The 14,364-nt window shown below is 42.9% G+C and overlaps 1 protein-coding gene across 1 annotated transcript in view; it reads right to left on the reverse strand.

Moving 5' to 3' along the window:
• LOC124799041 (multiple C2 and transmembrane domain-containing protein-like) overlaps nt 1–14,364 on the reverse strand; it is a 377,532-nt gene that overhangs the window by 161,602 nt on the left and 201,566 nt on the right. The window contains exon 2 of the mRNA XM_047262579.1: nt 3,893–4,035. Within this exon, the coding sequence (XP_047118535.1) occupies nt 3,893–4,035 (143 nt within the window). The remainder of the gene's footprint in view (nt 1–3,892; nt 4,036–14,364) is intronic.

Consider the following 14,364-nt stretch of genomic DNA (forward strand, 5'->3'; position numbering starts at 1 on the left):
TTGTAACACAAGTTTCGTGAGGTTAAATTATTGTTTGGTGTTACTCAGGATTTCCAATGTTGCTAGTCCATTTGTGTGGTCCTGGAGGTGTGTTCATTCGGTCACCATACGCAAGCTGGGCGATTTCCGGCGTTGTTTTTTTCACTCACTTTTATTACAACACATCACTTGCACTTTTCATTGTGTTATCACCATGTCTATGTTTACAGTGAGTAGTGTTGCCAGCTGTATTGACAACTGTCGCTATGTGTTTTTTCTTTCATGCTCTGTTTGTTCTGTCTGTGTGGTTACATTTTTTAAAGTGCGGATGTATTATTCTTTATGTGAGTTCTCATTTGTGTGTGTGTGTGTGTGTGTGTGTGTGTGTGTGTGTGTGAATGTGTTATCTCTTGTGAGAGCTCTTTTTTTGTGAAACATAACCAGTATTAATAATCAATGAGTATCTCCCCCCCCCCTCTCTCTCTCTCTCTCTCTCTCTCTCTCTGTCTCTCTCTCTCAAAAACACACACGCGGATATAAATAAGAACTTACGTACAGAATAACACATCCACACTTAAAAAAAAATGGAACCACACACACAACACAAACAGAATACAAAAGGTAAATACACAGTGACAGTTGGCAATACAATTGGCAGCGCTACACACCGTAAACATGGGCATGTTGATAATACAATGAAAAGCATAAGTGATGTGTTACAATAAATGTGGGTGAAAAAACACGGCAAATCGGCCTGCTGGAGTATGGGAACCGAATGAACACTTCTCCAAGACCACACACCTGGATTAGCAACATTTGAAATCGTAAGTAGCACCAAACGATGATTTAACCTGTCGAAAATTGTGCTACAAAAGTCGTTTTATCTGAAGAAACATGACAAAATGTAACTGCTACATAATACACTTAATATACGTATAAAAAGTAACATGTATTACAGGCCCCTGAAGATGCTTCACAAGTAAAAGAAGCGAAACACATGTGACTAAACACAAACTGCCTTTCATTTAGTTGCAAAGATGGAACCTTCCTCCATGAATTCTGAAGCAACTAAGGAACGACTTAAAACAGAAAAAATCGCTTATTTGTATTTCTGCTTCTTCCATGTTAATTTTTGTGAAACACTGACTACAGTATGTTATAACAATTAAATTGTAGCTTCCCTACAGGTCGAGAATAAATTCGGAAGTATATATACCAATTTTTAGTCTTTTCCATAACTACTTAGATAACGAAATTAGGGACTCCTACCATAGTATTGGTGAATGCGTAATATAAATGTCAGATAAAATTTGCATTAAATTTTGCTATAAGTACAGAACGGGGCACAGCGAAATTTTTGAAATGTTAAATATTTCCTTTTGTCAGTCAACTATGAGTAAAACGAGGGTTTGCGAGTGTTATAAGGATCTCGAAGGAAGCCGTGAGGACGTTGAAAGTGACGAGCCTCCTGGACACGCTCTGGCAGATCATCAACGGATGAAATCGCGGAGCAAGGGAAAGAGCCGAGTGTAACAGTCGACGAATCACAGTCAGAGGAGTCCCCAACGATGCTGGTGGATCTGTGTGTAGGGAAGCAGCATACTCACGCCTTATAAAATTCACATCAGTCTTTCCATTGTGTGCCGGCCTAGTCCGCTGTAACCGGCTCTGACGTCATAAATATTGCGCAATACTTTAAAATGAAGTAAATAACCTGAAACGTCTCTAGCATGTCAGGAGTAATACAAAATCAATATGTGTTGGATATTAGTTCAATAACTTTAACCATTTTAGAAATTTGGATGTTTCTCTGTAAAAATCATTGGCGCAACAGAAAAGAGCTAAAACTTAAAAATTTATATTTGGATTCCTTTTGCATAATAACTTAGTAGAAACAGTATTCTGGATCTCACAAATTAAAATTTTAGTTGAAATTCATGATTTTCTGGTTTTTGTCTTAGAAATTAAGGAAGCAAGATAGATTAAGTAGGCGAATAAATAAAGCTAGGATGTTTAAATTTAAGTAGAAGGGAGATTCGCTATAATCATAAAAATGTGAGAAGTTTCAACAGAATAACTATAAAACTATAGCTCTAGCGTATCTCCAAAGAGCAAGTTCAGGGCTCGTCTACTGCGTGTAGCGTAATTAAATTAATTCTCTCGCTCAAAATATTTGACTTAGCCACGTCAGACTTTTATTATGATTACTTACTTGTGTGCTGATTGCACAATTAAATTGAAAGCTTCGTCGATCATCAGCAAAGGAAGCAATGATTTATTCGATAACTTAAAGTGGTGCATTACTAGCCCAGCAGCTAGTCGGGAGAGCAGATTTGATCAGGCGTTTCCTTAGCCGTCCGCACCGCGGCTTTATATGTAAGAACGCTGCGCGAGAAAAAGAAGGACCCAGTTCTCTCCAGACGCTGATTAGCGCACCACCTGTGCCGGGAGTCGCGTCGCGTCGGTATCGTTGATATAAACAGCCTCGGATGCAGTAATAAGTTATTCGGGATATGCATAACCATGAAATCGTTTTCGAGTGAAGTGTTAATTTTGGGATGACGTCAATGATCTATCTTTAGTTTGCGTATGTCGTTTTTTCACGTGCCGCCGCAGGACAGACATTCTACCATTATTAGCGTCGCGTTTGATGAACATTATCTTCAAATTATGGCGAGCATTCACTTAAACATTTAATTTGAACAGTTATAGTTGCATCAGCGCATAGACTCTGAACTGCTCTGGTAGTTGGATTGTGTGGATTCTTTTTGGTCTGTGACTTTCAGAATATAGTGAACATTTTAGAGAGAATGGTTTTTGATTATGAATCCCAGACAATCTCCTAATTTCTCAGAGCTATAAGCTGTAGCTATAAATGTATTTCTCAGATGAGGTGGGCAATAGGAATTCTAATTACAGGCTTCACGTTTTGCTAATCACTTTCTGGTTGCCAATATTGTAGTTAGAGAGCCAGTGTTGAGAACGGCAAACAACAGCATTAAAGAAATAATAGGAACATTAACAATTATTCCACCCGCCGCCCCACATGTGGTGAAACAATTGATGACTATTGCACCACGATAATACTCACACTTCGTTGCCTGTTCATCAATTTTCATGCTAAAAACAGTGCCCCAAGTGATTTTTTTTATGTTCCGATAAATAAGTAAACTCTTAAAATGCCATGGTTTTATAACTGTAAATTAGATTAAAATCGCATGACTAGGAGAGCAGAGCGCTATCCCAAAGACAGTTCCAGGCATGTTTCCAGGAGCGGAACAAGCACTAAGATAAGCGTGTACATCTAATGGGAAGTATTTTTTAGTGGACAATACTCACTACACGGAAGTCTGCCAACGGTATCTGATTGGTCAGCGTGACGGATTGTCAGTCCGCTGAGCCCGGGTTCGATTCCCGGCTTGGTCGGGGAATTTTCTCCGCCCAGGGACTGGGTGTTGTGCTGTTCTCATCATCATCCTATCATCCTCATCGACTGCAGGTCGCCTAAGTGGCGTCAAATTGAAAGAACGGCACCCGGCGAACGGTCTGCCCGACGGGGGGCCCTAGCCATACTATTAAATAAATAAATTATTTTTAAACAATTTCCCATTATTTTTTGAACACATGTCTTGTTTATAGCTACAGCAATCTTGCCGCCTCCTGGACAAAATTCTGCGGATGCACATGACTCTGACCGCCACGTTCGATGTTTTGAAACAGTCTGACTTGAACAAGTGACTCCACTGACATACCGCGAACCCTAGAGGGCGTCGTGGAGAGGCGGCGCCACCCTGTTCGCCAGAAGCTTTTGCGCCTCGCCGCAGAGGCTCATGCACAATTCAGCGCGCTGGGTTCCGTGGGGCGCGACATACGAGGCGGGAGAGAAGGCAGAGGCGGCGGCGGCGACACGCACCTTGATGTGGACGGGCGTGAAGGGGTCCTCGATGGGCAGGCAGAAGGACTCGTCCCACACAGGGTTGAGGTCGCGGTAGATGGTGCGCGACTTGTACAGCAGCCGCCCGCCCACCTTGAACTTGACGTACGGGTCGCTCGTGCCTGCAACAACCATATACAGTGGCTAGACGCACAGTTGTAATCGTCACAAGGAAAAATCAATTACGTCACTAAATTTTGTTTGTTTACTGGCATATGTCTCCAGCTATGATATTCCCTGGAATACCGGCGCCACAGTACCGCAGCACCCCGCTAGATGGACGAAAAGAAAATGGTGCAGTCTTCCCATAGTGTGGAGTACCGTGTGGCAATTCGTTACCTGCATTTTATGAAGAATAACACTGCAACAAGTCGTCCTGAGATGGTGCAAGAGTATGGCAACAACGCACCATCATGTGACACAGTGTTTATTTTTAATTTTTACATACACACTTAAAAAGAACTTTTGCGTCACCTCTGTTCCGAGAGTTCCGGAACCTGTGCAGAAAATTGGAATAGAGACCAACATAAACATCATTTCCGCCCTTTTTATTGCTCATGAAAAGCAAACTTGCATGTTGTACCACCATACAGCGAGACCTTTAGAGGTGGTGGATCAGATTGCTGCACACACGGGCACCTCTAATACCTAGTAGCACGTCCTCTTGCACTGACGCGTGCCTGTACTCGTCGTAAAATACTATTCACAAGTTCATCAAGGCACTGTTGGCCCGGTTTGTTCCAGTCCTCAACGGGGATTCGGCGTAGACCCCTCAGAGTGGTGGGTGGGTCATGTCGTCCACAAACAGCCCTTTTCAATCCATCCCACTCTTGTTCGATGGGGTTCATGTCTGGAGAACATGCTGGCCACTCTAGTCGAGCGATGTCGTTATCCTACAGGAAGTCATCAACAAGTGTGCACTATGGGAGAGCGAATTGTCGTCCGTGAAGAAGAATGCCTCGCCAATATGCTGCCGATACAGTTGCACTATCGGAGGATGGGATTCACGTATCGTACAGCCGTTACGGCGCCTTCCAGGACCACCGGCGCCTCACGTCGGTCCCACATAATGCATTAGAAAATTGCAGCGAAATGCAGGAAGATCTGCAGCGGGTAGGCACTTGGTGCAGGGAGTGGCAACTGACCCTTAACATAGACAAATTTAATGTATTGCGAATACATAGAAAGAAGGATCCTCTATTGTATGATTATGTGATAGCGGAACAAACACTGGTAGCAGTTACTTCTGTAAAATATCTGGGAGTGTGCGTGCGGAACGATTTGAAGTGGAATGATCATATAAAATTAATTGTTGGTGAGGCAGGTACCAGGTTGAGATTCACTGGGAGAGTCCTTAGAAAATGTAGTCCATCAACAAAGGAGGTGGCTTACAAAACACTCGTTCGGCCTATACTTGAGTATTGCTCATCGGTGTGGGATCCGTACCAGGTCAGGTTGACGGAGGAGATAGAGAAGATCCAAAGAAGAGCGGCGCGTTTCGTCACAGGGTTATTTGGTAAGCGTGATAGCGTTACGGAGATGTTTAGCAAACTCAAGTGGCAGACTCTGCAAGAGAGGCGCTCTGCATCGCGGTGTAGCTTGCTGTCCAGGTTTCGAGAGGGTGCGTTTCTGGATGAGGTATCGAATATATTGCTTCCCCCTACCTATACCTCCCGAGGAGATCACGAATGTAAAATTAGAGAGATTCGAGCGCGCAAGGAGGCTTTCCGGCAGTCATTCTTCCCGCGAACCATACGCGACTGGAACAGGAAATGGAGGTAATGACAGTGGTACCACACACCGTTGGGTGGCTTGCGGAGTATAAATGTAGATGTAGATGTAGATGTAAATGTAGATGTAGATCCCAAAACAACAGGGAACCTCCACCTTGCTGCATTCGCTGGACAGTGTGTCTAAGGCGTTCAGCCTGACCATGTTGCCTCCAAACACGTCTCCGACGCTTGTCTGGTTGAAGGCTATGCGACAATCATCGGTGAAGAGGACATGATCCCAATCCTGGTCGGTCCATTCGGCATGTTATTGGGCCCATCTGTTGCGCTGCATGGTATCGTGGTTGCAAACACGGACCTCGTCATGGACGTCGGGAGTGAAGTTGCTCATCATGCAGCGTATTACGAACAGTTTGAGTCGTAACACGACGTCCTGTGGCTGCACGAAAAGCATTGTTCAACATGGCGGCGTTGCTGTCAGGGTTCCTCCGAGCGATAATCCGTAGGTAGCGGACATCCACTGAAGCAGTAGCCATTGGGTGGCGTGAGCGAGGCATGTCATCGTCAGTCCTGTCTGGCTGTATCTACTCCACGTCCGAACAACGTTGCTTTGGTTCATCCGAGACGCCTGGACACTCCCCTCGTTGAGAGCCCCCCCTGTCACAAAGTAACAATGCGAACGCGATCGCACAGCGGTATTGACCATCTAGGCATGGCTGAACTACAGACAACACGAGCCGTGTACCACCTTCCTGGTGAAATGACTGGAACTGATCGGCTGTCGGACCCACCTCCGTCTAATAGGTGCTCCTCATGCATAGTTGCTTACATCTTTGGGCGGGTTTAGTGACATCCTTGAAAAGTCAAAGGGACTGTGTCTGTGATAAAATATCCACAGTCAACGTCCATCTTCAGGAGTTCTGGGAACCAGGATGATGCAAAACTTTTTTTGATGTGTTTATTAATTTCGGAACGTGCCCATAGATATGAGTCTACAGTTAGGTTTGACAAAGCATTCAACACATTAGTTTGAATCGTACCCCAGTACGCTTTAAAAAAGACAGATTCCGATGGCGAGTTTTCGTCAGAGACATGGGTATCGTTAGGAGCGCCCCATGGAAGTGTGAAAGGACAGCTATTATTTTCTATGTTCATACATGATATGGCGGACAAGGTGGTCGGCTGTTTGCTGATGATGCTATGGTGTACGGGAAGGTGTCAAAGATGGGTGACTGTAGGATGATAGGATGATACAAGGTGACTTACACAAAATTTCTGGTTCGTGTGATTGTCAGTTGTCTCTAAATGTAGAAAAATGTAAGTTAATCCGGATGAGTAGCAAAATCAAATCCATATATTGCATTAGTACTGTCCTGATTAGAAGCGTCATTTAAATATCTGTTCAAAACGTCGCAGAGCAATGTGAACTGGAACGGGCAGGTCAGGATTGTTGTAGGGGTGGCGAATGGTCGACTTCGGTTTTTTGGCAGAATTTTAGGAAAGTGTAGTTCATCTGCCAAGGAGACAACATATCAGACACTGGTGCGTCCTATCCTTCAGTGCTGCTCGACTGTTCTAGATCCGCGCCAGGAAGGATTAAAGGAAGACACTGAAGTAAGTCAGAGAGGGCTGATAAATTTGTTACCTGTAGGTTCAAGCAATTCGTAAGTGTTAAGGAGATCTTCGGGAACTCGAATGGAAATCCTTGGAAGGAAGGCGACGTTCATTTCGAGGAGCACTGCTGAAAAAATTTTAGAGAATAGGCACTTGAGGCTGACTGCAGACCGATCCTTCTGCCTCCAACATACATTTTGCATAAGGGCCACAAAGAGAAAAGAAATTAGGGCTCATACGGGGGTACACAGACAGTAGTCTTTCCTTCGGTCTTCCTGTGAGTGTAAGAGGAAAGGAAATGACTTGTGGTGGTACAGGGTACCCTCCGCTACCAACAACATGGTTGCCTTCGTAGTGTATACATAGACGTAGATACACATAAAATAAATTTCACTGTCACAGTATACAGAAACAAGTACACAAATCGAAAATGTAACACAGGATACCCAGAGGTTGTACGCTACAAAAATCCTACTGGTTACACAAAAAAAAGATAAAACACCGTTGGTACACATTTGGGATATTCCCAATACAATCCGTATTAATGACTATGTAGCTAAATTAACAATAAAATATTTTTTGGTTGTCCTGTAAAAAATGTTTCAAATGTTGCGGATAAAAAATTGAATATTTGTGCAGGTCTATAAATACCAACTCGACAGAACATGTGAATAGTATACAAGAACTAAATTTGGGTATTACATCCATGGAAATAGATACAGCATTATTCAGACACATACACAAAAGAGGCACATAGCGTTAAACGTACTCGCACATAAGCTGAGCGTTTCACATCCTGCAGAGTAGCACCTGGGAAAATAATCATTTAATTATGCTTCGGTCTTCTCCTGGCGTTCTTATTACCAATAGCATTAGTTTAACAGCGCAGGAAGTTATTTCTGAATTTTGGCACTGTTAACGAACTCGTACAGTATTTTATAGGCTGCTATATGTTAAATGCTAACAAAGTTTGGAGGCTGGTTGGCAACTGGTGACCAAAATCCCGAGGATTACTTATTAGGTCGTCGATGTGACACGCGTTCCGAGAACACTAGGAATATATGGTTGGTTTCTTCTTCGTCTGCACAAACACATAGAGGTAACGCTTAGGGTGGCCCGACAGAGGTGTTTGTTGAAAGTCCAGTGATTAAATTTCAGCCTTGCTATAACTATCGGAAAGGGCTTCGATGTATTATTGTACCATAGTACTGTTGGAGTAGTGGGATGAAGTAGTGCGTAGTCAGTACCTTTGATTTTACATGTCCTCGACCATTGGTCTTGTCAGTCTGATGACAACCGCTTTCTGAGCATGTGTATCTTATCTATGAGAGGGAGTTTATCATATTTAACAGCTCCATGTTGCCTTGTTTCGCAAGGATACATACTTCATTTCCAGGTATCCCAGAATAACTTTTCAACCATACCATCACGATGTTACGATAGTTCCTCTCCACCGGAAACACAACTTCGATATTTTAGCAACTATGGGGGTTGTACAACTATTACGACGATTTCTAATCAGTTGTAGCGTTGACATACTATCGGATGGCACAGTGTTTAACGTTTCCACTGTGGTTCAAAAGGGTTCAAATGGCTCTGAGCACTATGGGACTTAACATCTGTGGTCATCAGTCCCCTAGAACTTAGAACTACATAAACCTAACTAACCTAAGGACATCACACACATCCATGCCCGAGGCAGGATTCGAACCTGCGACCGTAGCAGCCGCGCGGTTCCGGACTGAGCGCCTAGAACCGCTAGATCACCGCGTCCGGCTCGACTGTGGTCAAACAAGTCTCAATGACAACGAATTAAAAGGAAGACAATCTGTGTGTGAAGAACCGGGAATTGCAAGAGCGATTTAGGTGTTGGTGTTCGGTGACCACCGAATCACGAGGCAGCAGTGCGAAAAGTGAAAATCAGTCATGATTGCTCAGAAAAATGAGCAAAGTAAGGCATGGAAGGGTGTGGACTCATCCCCGCCGAAAATGGTGCAGACCCAACGACCATCGGGAAAGGGATCTATCTATCTATCCATATCCGAATCCCGCTCCAGCTACTGCCTAGTCTGGGTGCTGATGAGTCCTCTCCATTTGGCTCGGTCCTCCCACCACTTTTCTTCCTCCACTTGCTGCCAGGTCACACCTCTCCTTTCTACAGATATTCTCACTCCCATTTTCCACCGTGTTCTCGGGCGCCCTCTAGGTCTTTTCCCATCCATCTTTAGTTCTTCCATAATTTTGGGGAGTCTCTGCCCATGCATCCTCTTAACATGCCCATACCATCTTAATTTCTTTCTTTCAATTTCTTCTCTCATACTTTCTTGTTTAATGTCCTTTCTAATCTCTACATTCCTTACTCTGTCTATTCTTGTTTTTCCCTTAACTGCTCTGAGAAATTTCATTTCCCCTGCTTGCAGTCTGCTTCAGTCCCTTTCTGTCATTGTCCATGTTTCTCCACCATAGGTGACAATAGGGATGTAATAATTCTTATACATAAGGAGTTTTGCTCTTTCTGAAACTTCATTATTCCAAATCAGGTGTTTTATTGTTTGGTAGAAATTGCCTCCCTTCTGTAACCTCCTATTAATTTCGTTAGTTATTCTTCCATCCCTAGATATTTCACTCCCTAAATAAGTGAAACATTCTACCACTTTGAGGGGTTCTCCATTCAAGGTAATATTTCCGTTGATCCCTTTCTCTCTTCCAAATACCATTACTTCACTCTTATCTTTATATATTTTTAATCCATACCTTTTCATTATTTCCTTCCACGCATCAAGCTGTAACTGTACATCTACCTCTTTATCACCCCATATTACCATATCATCTGCAAAAATAATCTTTTTGTCTTTTTCTTTTACTATATCTTTAACTGCCCTATTCATTCCCTCCATCACAACGTTAAAAAGTGCAGGAGATAGAATACTTCCTTGCTTAAGTCCTTGTCTTATTTCGAAGTATTCAGAGTTCCCCAATGGTGTTCTAATTCTACAATTGTGTCCTCTGTACATTGTCTTTATAACATTAATGTATCCATCTTCTATATCTATCTTCTTCATTTCTTCCCAGAGTCTTTCCCTGTCAACTGAGTCATATGCCTTTTCTATGTCTATAAAAACCATCATCACCATTTTTGTTATACTCCCAACTTTTTTCCGTCAGTTGACGGATAGAAAATATGCTTCTTCCTTTCCTAAACCCATGCTGTTCTTCACTCAGCTCCTATTCTATCTTTTCACTTATTCGATTTGGTAAAATTCTTTCAAAAATCTTGGCTGTATGACTCATAAGGGTTATTCCTCTGTAGTTTTTACAAAGTCTTTTATTGCCTTTCTTGAAGATGGGAACAATGTCTTGTGTTCTCCAGTCGACAGGTATTGTACTATTTCTCCACACGCTTGATAGTACTCTATACAGCCACTGCATTCCCACTGGACCTGCCGCTCTTATCATGTCCATTGATACTTCATCAGGTCCTGGGGCTTTCCCCCCATTCATCTTCTTCACAGCTTTTTCCATTTCTTCCAGTGTAATTTGTCCTGATCCTGCTTCCCAACTTCTCTCAATTTCTCCATTATTTGTTGTTTCTCATGTACCTGCTCCTCAGCGTTTAACAGCTTCTTAAAATGTTCTTTCCAGAGATCTTTTATGTTCCCTGGATCTTCAATAATGGTACAGTCCTCTGTTTCCATCTTTACTGGTACTTCAGAAGCCTTCCTTTTATTTTTCATCATTTTATAGAACATTTTCTTATTGCTCTTCACATCTTCTTCAAGATTTTTTTGTAAACTCTTCCCATGCCTTTTTCTTTGGTGTTTCCACTATTTCTTTGCACTTCTTCTTTTCCTCTATATATCTTTTATGGTCTTCGTCATTTTTAGTTTTCCACCACTTTCTCCAAGCTCCATTTTTTCTTCTAACTGCTTGGGTTGTGGTGCCATCTCACCAACTTGCCTGTCTTACTTTTTCCTTTCCAGATGTTCTGCCACATACTTTTTGTGCTGCTTCGACTAAAGTGTCGTCGAATAAACTCCATTCTTTTTCTACATCGCAGAAAACTTCTTTTGGAAATTTTTGTGTGACCAATTCTCTGTACTTCTCAGCACATTCACTCTCCTTCAGTTTCCAGTCCCGTATGGTGCTGACCCAACGACCATACAGAGTGCTTTCTTGTTTTTCTTTTTGGGACTTCGGTGGTTTGGTGCTGACATATTACATTCATAAGGGGTAAACCATGAGGCTGTCAAGGTGGGGCATCATGGGAAGCTGTCCATAGGAGTGTTTTTGCCCATGACAACGCCCGCCACAGTCTGCACAGGACACAATCAGAAGAACTACTTTTCTGAATCGTCAAATCTTGCCTTACATATTCTGTTAATGTGGCTCCCAGTGATTTCTTATCACAGAGGAAGAAACCATTGCATGACAGGTATTTCCAGAACGACGATGACGTGATTTTCGAGGTGGGTTGAAAAGCCAAAGTGCAGAGTTATACAACAAAGGCGTCCGGCAACGCCACCCATTGTCGGGAAAATGTTGTGGCTAGGCGAAACTACTTTCGTCCAGCCACGACTGCGGTTTCTTTGATAGCTTGGTATGGTGGCACATCAAACTAGAACACATGAAATATTAGCTCACTTTATTACATAAATGAATAAAAGATTTACATAAATTTGGCACAGTTTTTTGCCACAAGAGTATTGGATAATTTACAACTGTCATGGACTAGCAAAGCATCACTTCATGCACTAATTAACAGACTTTTCACTTGAGGTACTGTGTTCGACAGTCACAACAGTGTAAGTACATCTGAAACATTAACTACTCTTTGGTTCTGTACGATGATGACTGCCGTAGCTGAGCTGGGGCTAAGCTCTTGTATGCTCAGAACTATACCGACCTCAGCGCAAGGGCGCCGCTGTTGCTGTAACTGAGAGCGAGGCTTGGTCTTCCGGAGTGTCCCACATTGGTCATTGCGGGTTGTAGGTAGCCCTTGCTAATGTCTGTGTTATCGATTCGCGCAGCGACTTTGGTGTGGCAACGCGATCTCTGGACGATGCCACAAAAAATATGTAGAGATGATCTTACACCAACACCAGCTTTCAGGATCGCTGCTTGAATGTTTAAAGTTCTATTTAAACTTTATGACGATTCTCGTAAACACGTCGCCTCGGTACAGAGGTAAGAGATTTTGGTGGTTCTTCACAGCAAAAAAATGATTCAAATGGCTCTGAACGCTATGGGACTTAACTTCTAAGGTCATCAGTCCCATAGAACTTAGAACTACTTAAACCTTACTAACCTAAGGACATCACACACATCCATGCCCGAGGCAGGATTCGATCCTGCGACCGTAGCGGTCGCACGGTTCCAGACTGTAGCGCCTAGAACCGCTCGGCCACCCCGGTCGGCCTTCACAGTACAATTTTTAATTTTGGAACGGGACTGCCAGCTAAACAACGGCGTTATATGTAAAATCTTTTACAATCGAATTAAGATTATCCGCAAATTAACTTACAATATAGGGAAAGAAAATTTAAGTCCCAATCGAATAACTGAGTTCCGCGTTACTGAAACATCTCACCAGTCCTCCAGTCTACGTTCTCAACCAAGTGAAATGGAAGAACTTGATTTGGCGATGGGGGGAGAGAGGGGGGGGGGGGGCAGCCTTTTCTTAACGAAGCTGTTGGAAACGTCTGTGCTATAGCATACTCTTTGGTACGTTCTGTAAGGACCAGCGTTTATGTTCCGCAACTATGCCTGCTTCGTAAAGAAGCTATCTTAACCACATGCCACAGATTCGATTGCAGAAAAATTGCCTATCGGCCGTAATTATAAGCCGAACTTCTTCAGAAGGGCGGAGAGATTGATAGAAGCCGACGTCGAGGAAGATCAGTTTGGCTTCCGAACACAGGAAAACCTACGTTTACAGCATTTGAAATTGGGAAAAAGCTAATCATAATGTTGAATGTAGTTCACTCCTTGAAATTTCGGAGGTACCAGGTATAAAATCTAAGGAGCGAAAGATTACATACAACAACAGAGCTGAAGGGTGTGAAAAGGACGCAGTGGTGGAGACGAGAGTAAGTCAGATTGAAGCCTACCCCAGATGTCATTCAGTGGGTACATTATATTGCAGAGCAGAAAAAATACACTTACGGAAAAAAAATTAGAAGACAAAAAATAAGTAATGTAAAATAATAAAATTTTGGTGATACATGTCTCTAAGTAACATATTTAAGTGCAAGATAACAGGTTTATGTACGCGCGAGATAAGCGATTGAAATGTGAAATGCTGGTACATTAATAACAGACGTGGCATGAAAACGTGCATGAATTGAGTTGCACAGGTGCCGGATGTCAATTTGTGGGATGGATTCCCATGCCTGTTGCACTCGGTCAGTCAGTAAAGGAACGGTTAATGGTATTTATCGATGACACTAGAATTGTTGACCGATGATGTCCTATATGTACTCGATTGGAGACAGATCTGGTGATCGAACAGGCAGAGGCAACATGTCGACACTGTAGAATATGTTGGGTTACAGCAGTATGTTGTCGAGCATTATCCCACTGGAAAAAAAAACCTGGAGTGGCAGCACAACAGGTCGAGTCACAAGAGTGACACACAAATTTGCAGTCAGGGTGTGTAAGATAACTGAGAAAGTGCTCCTCCTGTCATAGAAAACCTCACCCCAGACGAAATTCTACATCTACATCTATATTTACATCTAAGTAATTACTCTGTTAATCACAATAAAGTGCCTGGAAGAGGGTTCAATGAACCACCTTCAAGCTGTCTCTCTACCGTTCCACTCACGAACGGCACGCGGGAAAAACAAGCACTTAAATTTTTCTGTGCGAGCCATGATTTCTCTTATTTTATCGTGATGATCATTTCTCCCTATGTAGGTGGGTGCCAACAGAATGTTTTTGCAATCGGAGGAGAAACTGGTGATTGAAATTTCATTAGAAGATCCCGTCGCAACGAAAAACGCCTTTGTGTTAAAGATTGCCACTCCAATTCACGTATCATGTCGGTGACACTATCTCCCCTATTTCGCGATAATACAAATAGGTCCAGTACATCTAGTTCACAAAGAG

This window comes from Schistocerca piceifrons, chromosome 5 (genome assembly GCF_021461385.2).
Source record: "Schistocerca piceifrons isolate TAMUIC-IGC-003096 chromosome 5, iqSchPice1.1, whole genome shotgun sequence".
NCBI classification, from domain to species: domain Eukaryota; kingdom Metazoa; phylum Arthropoda; class Insecta; order Orthoptera; family Acrididae; genus Schistocerca; species Schistocerca piceifrons.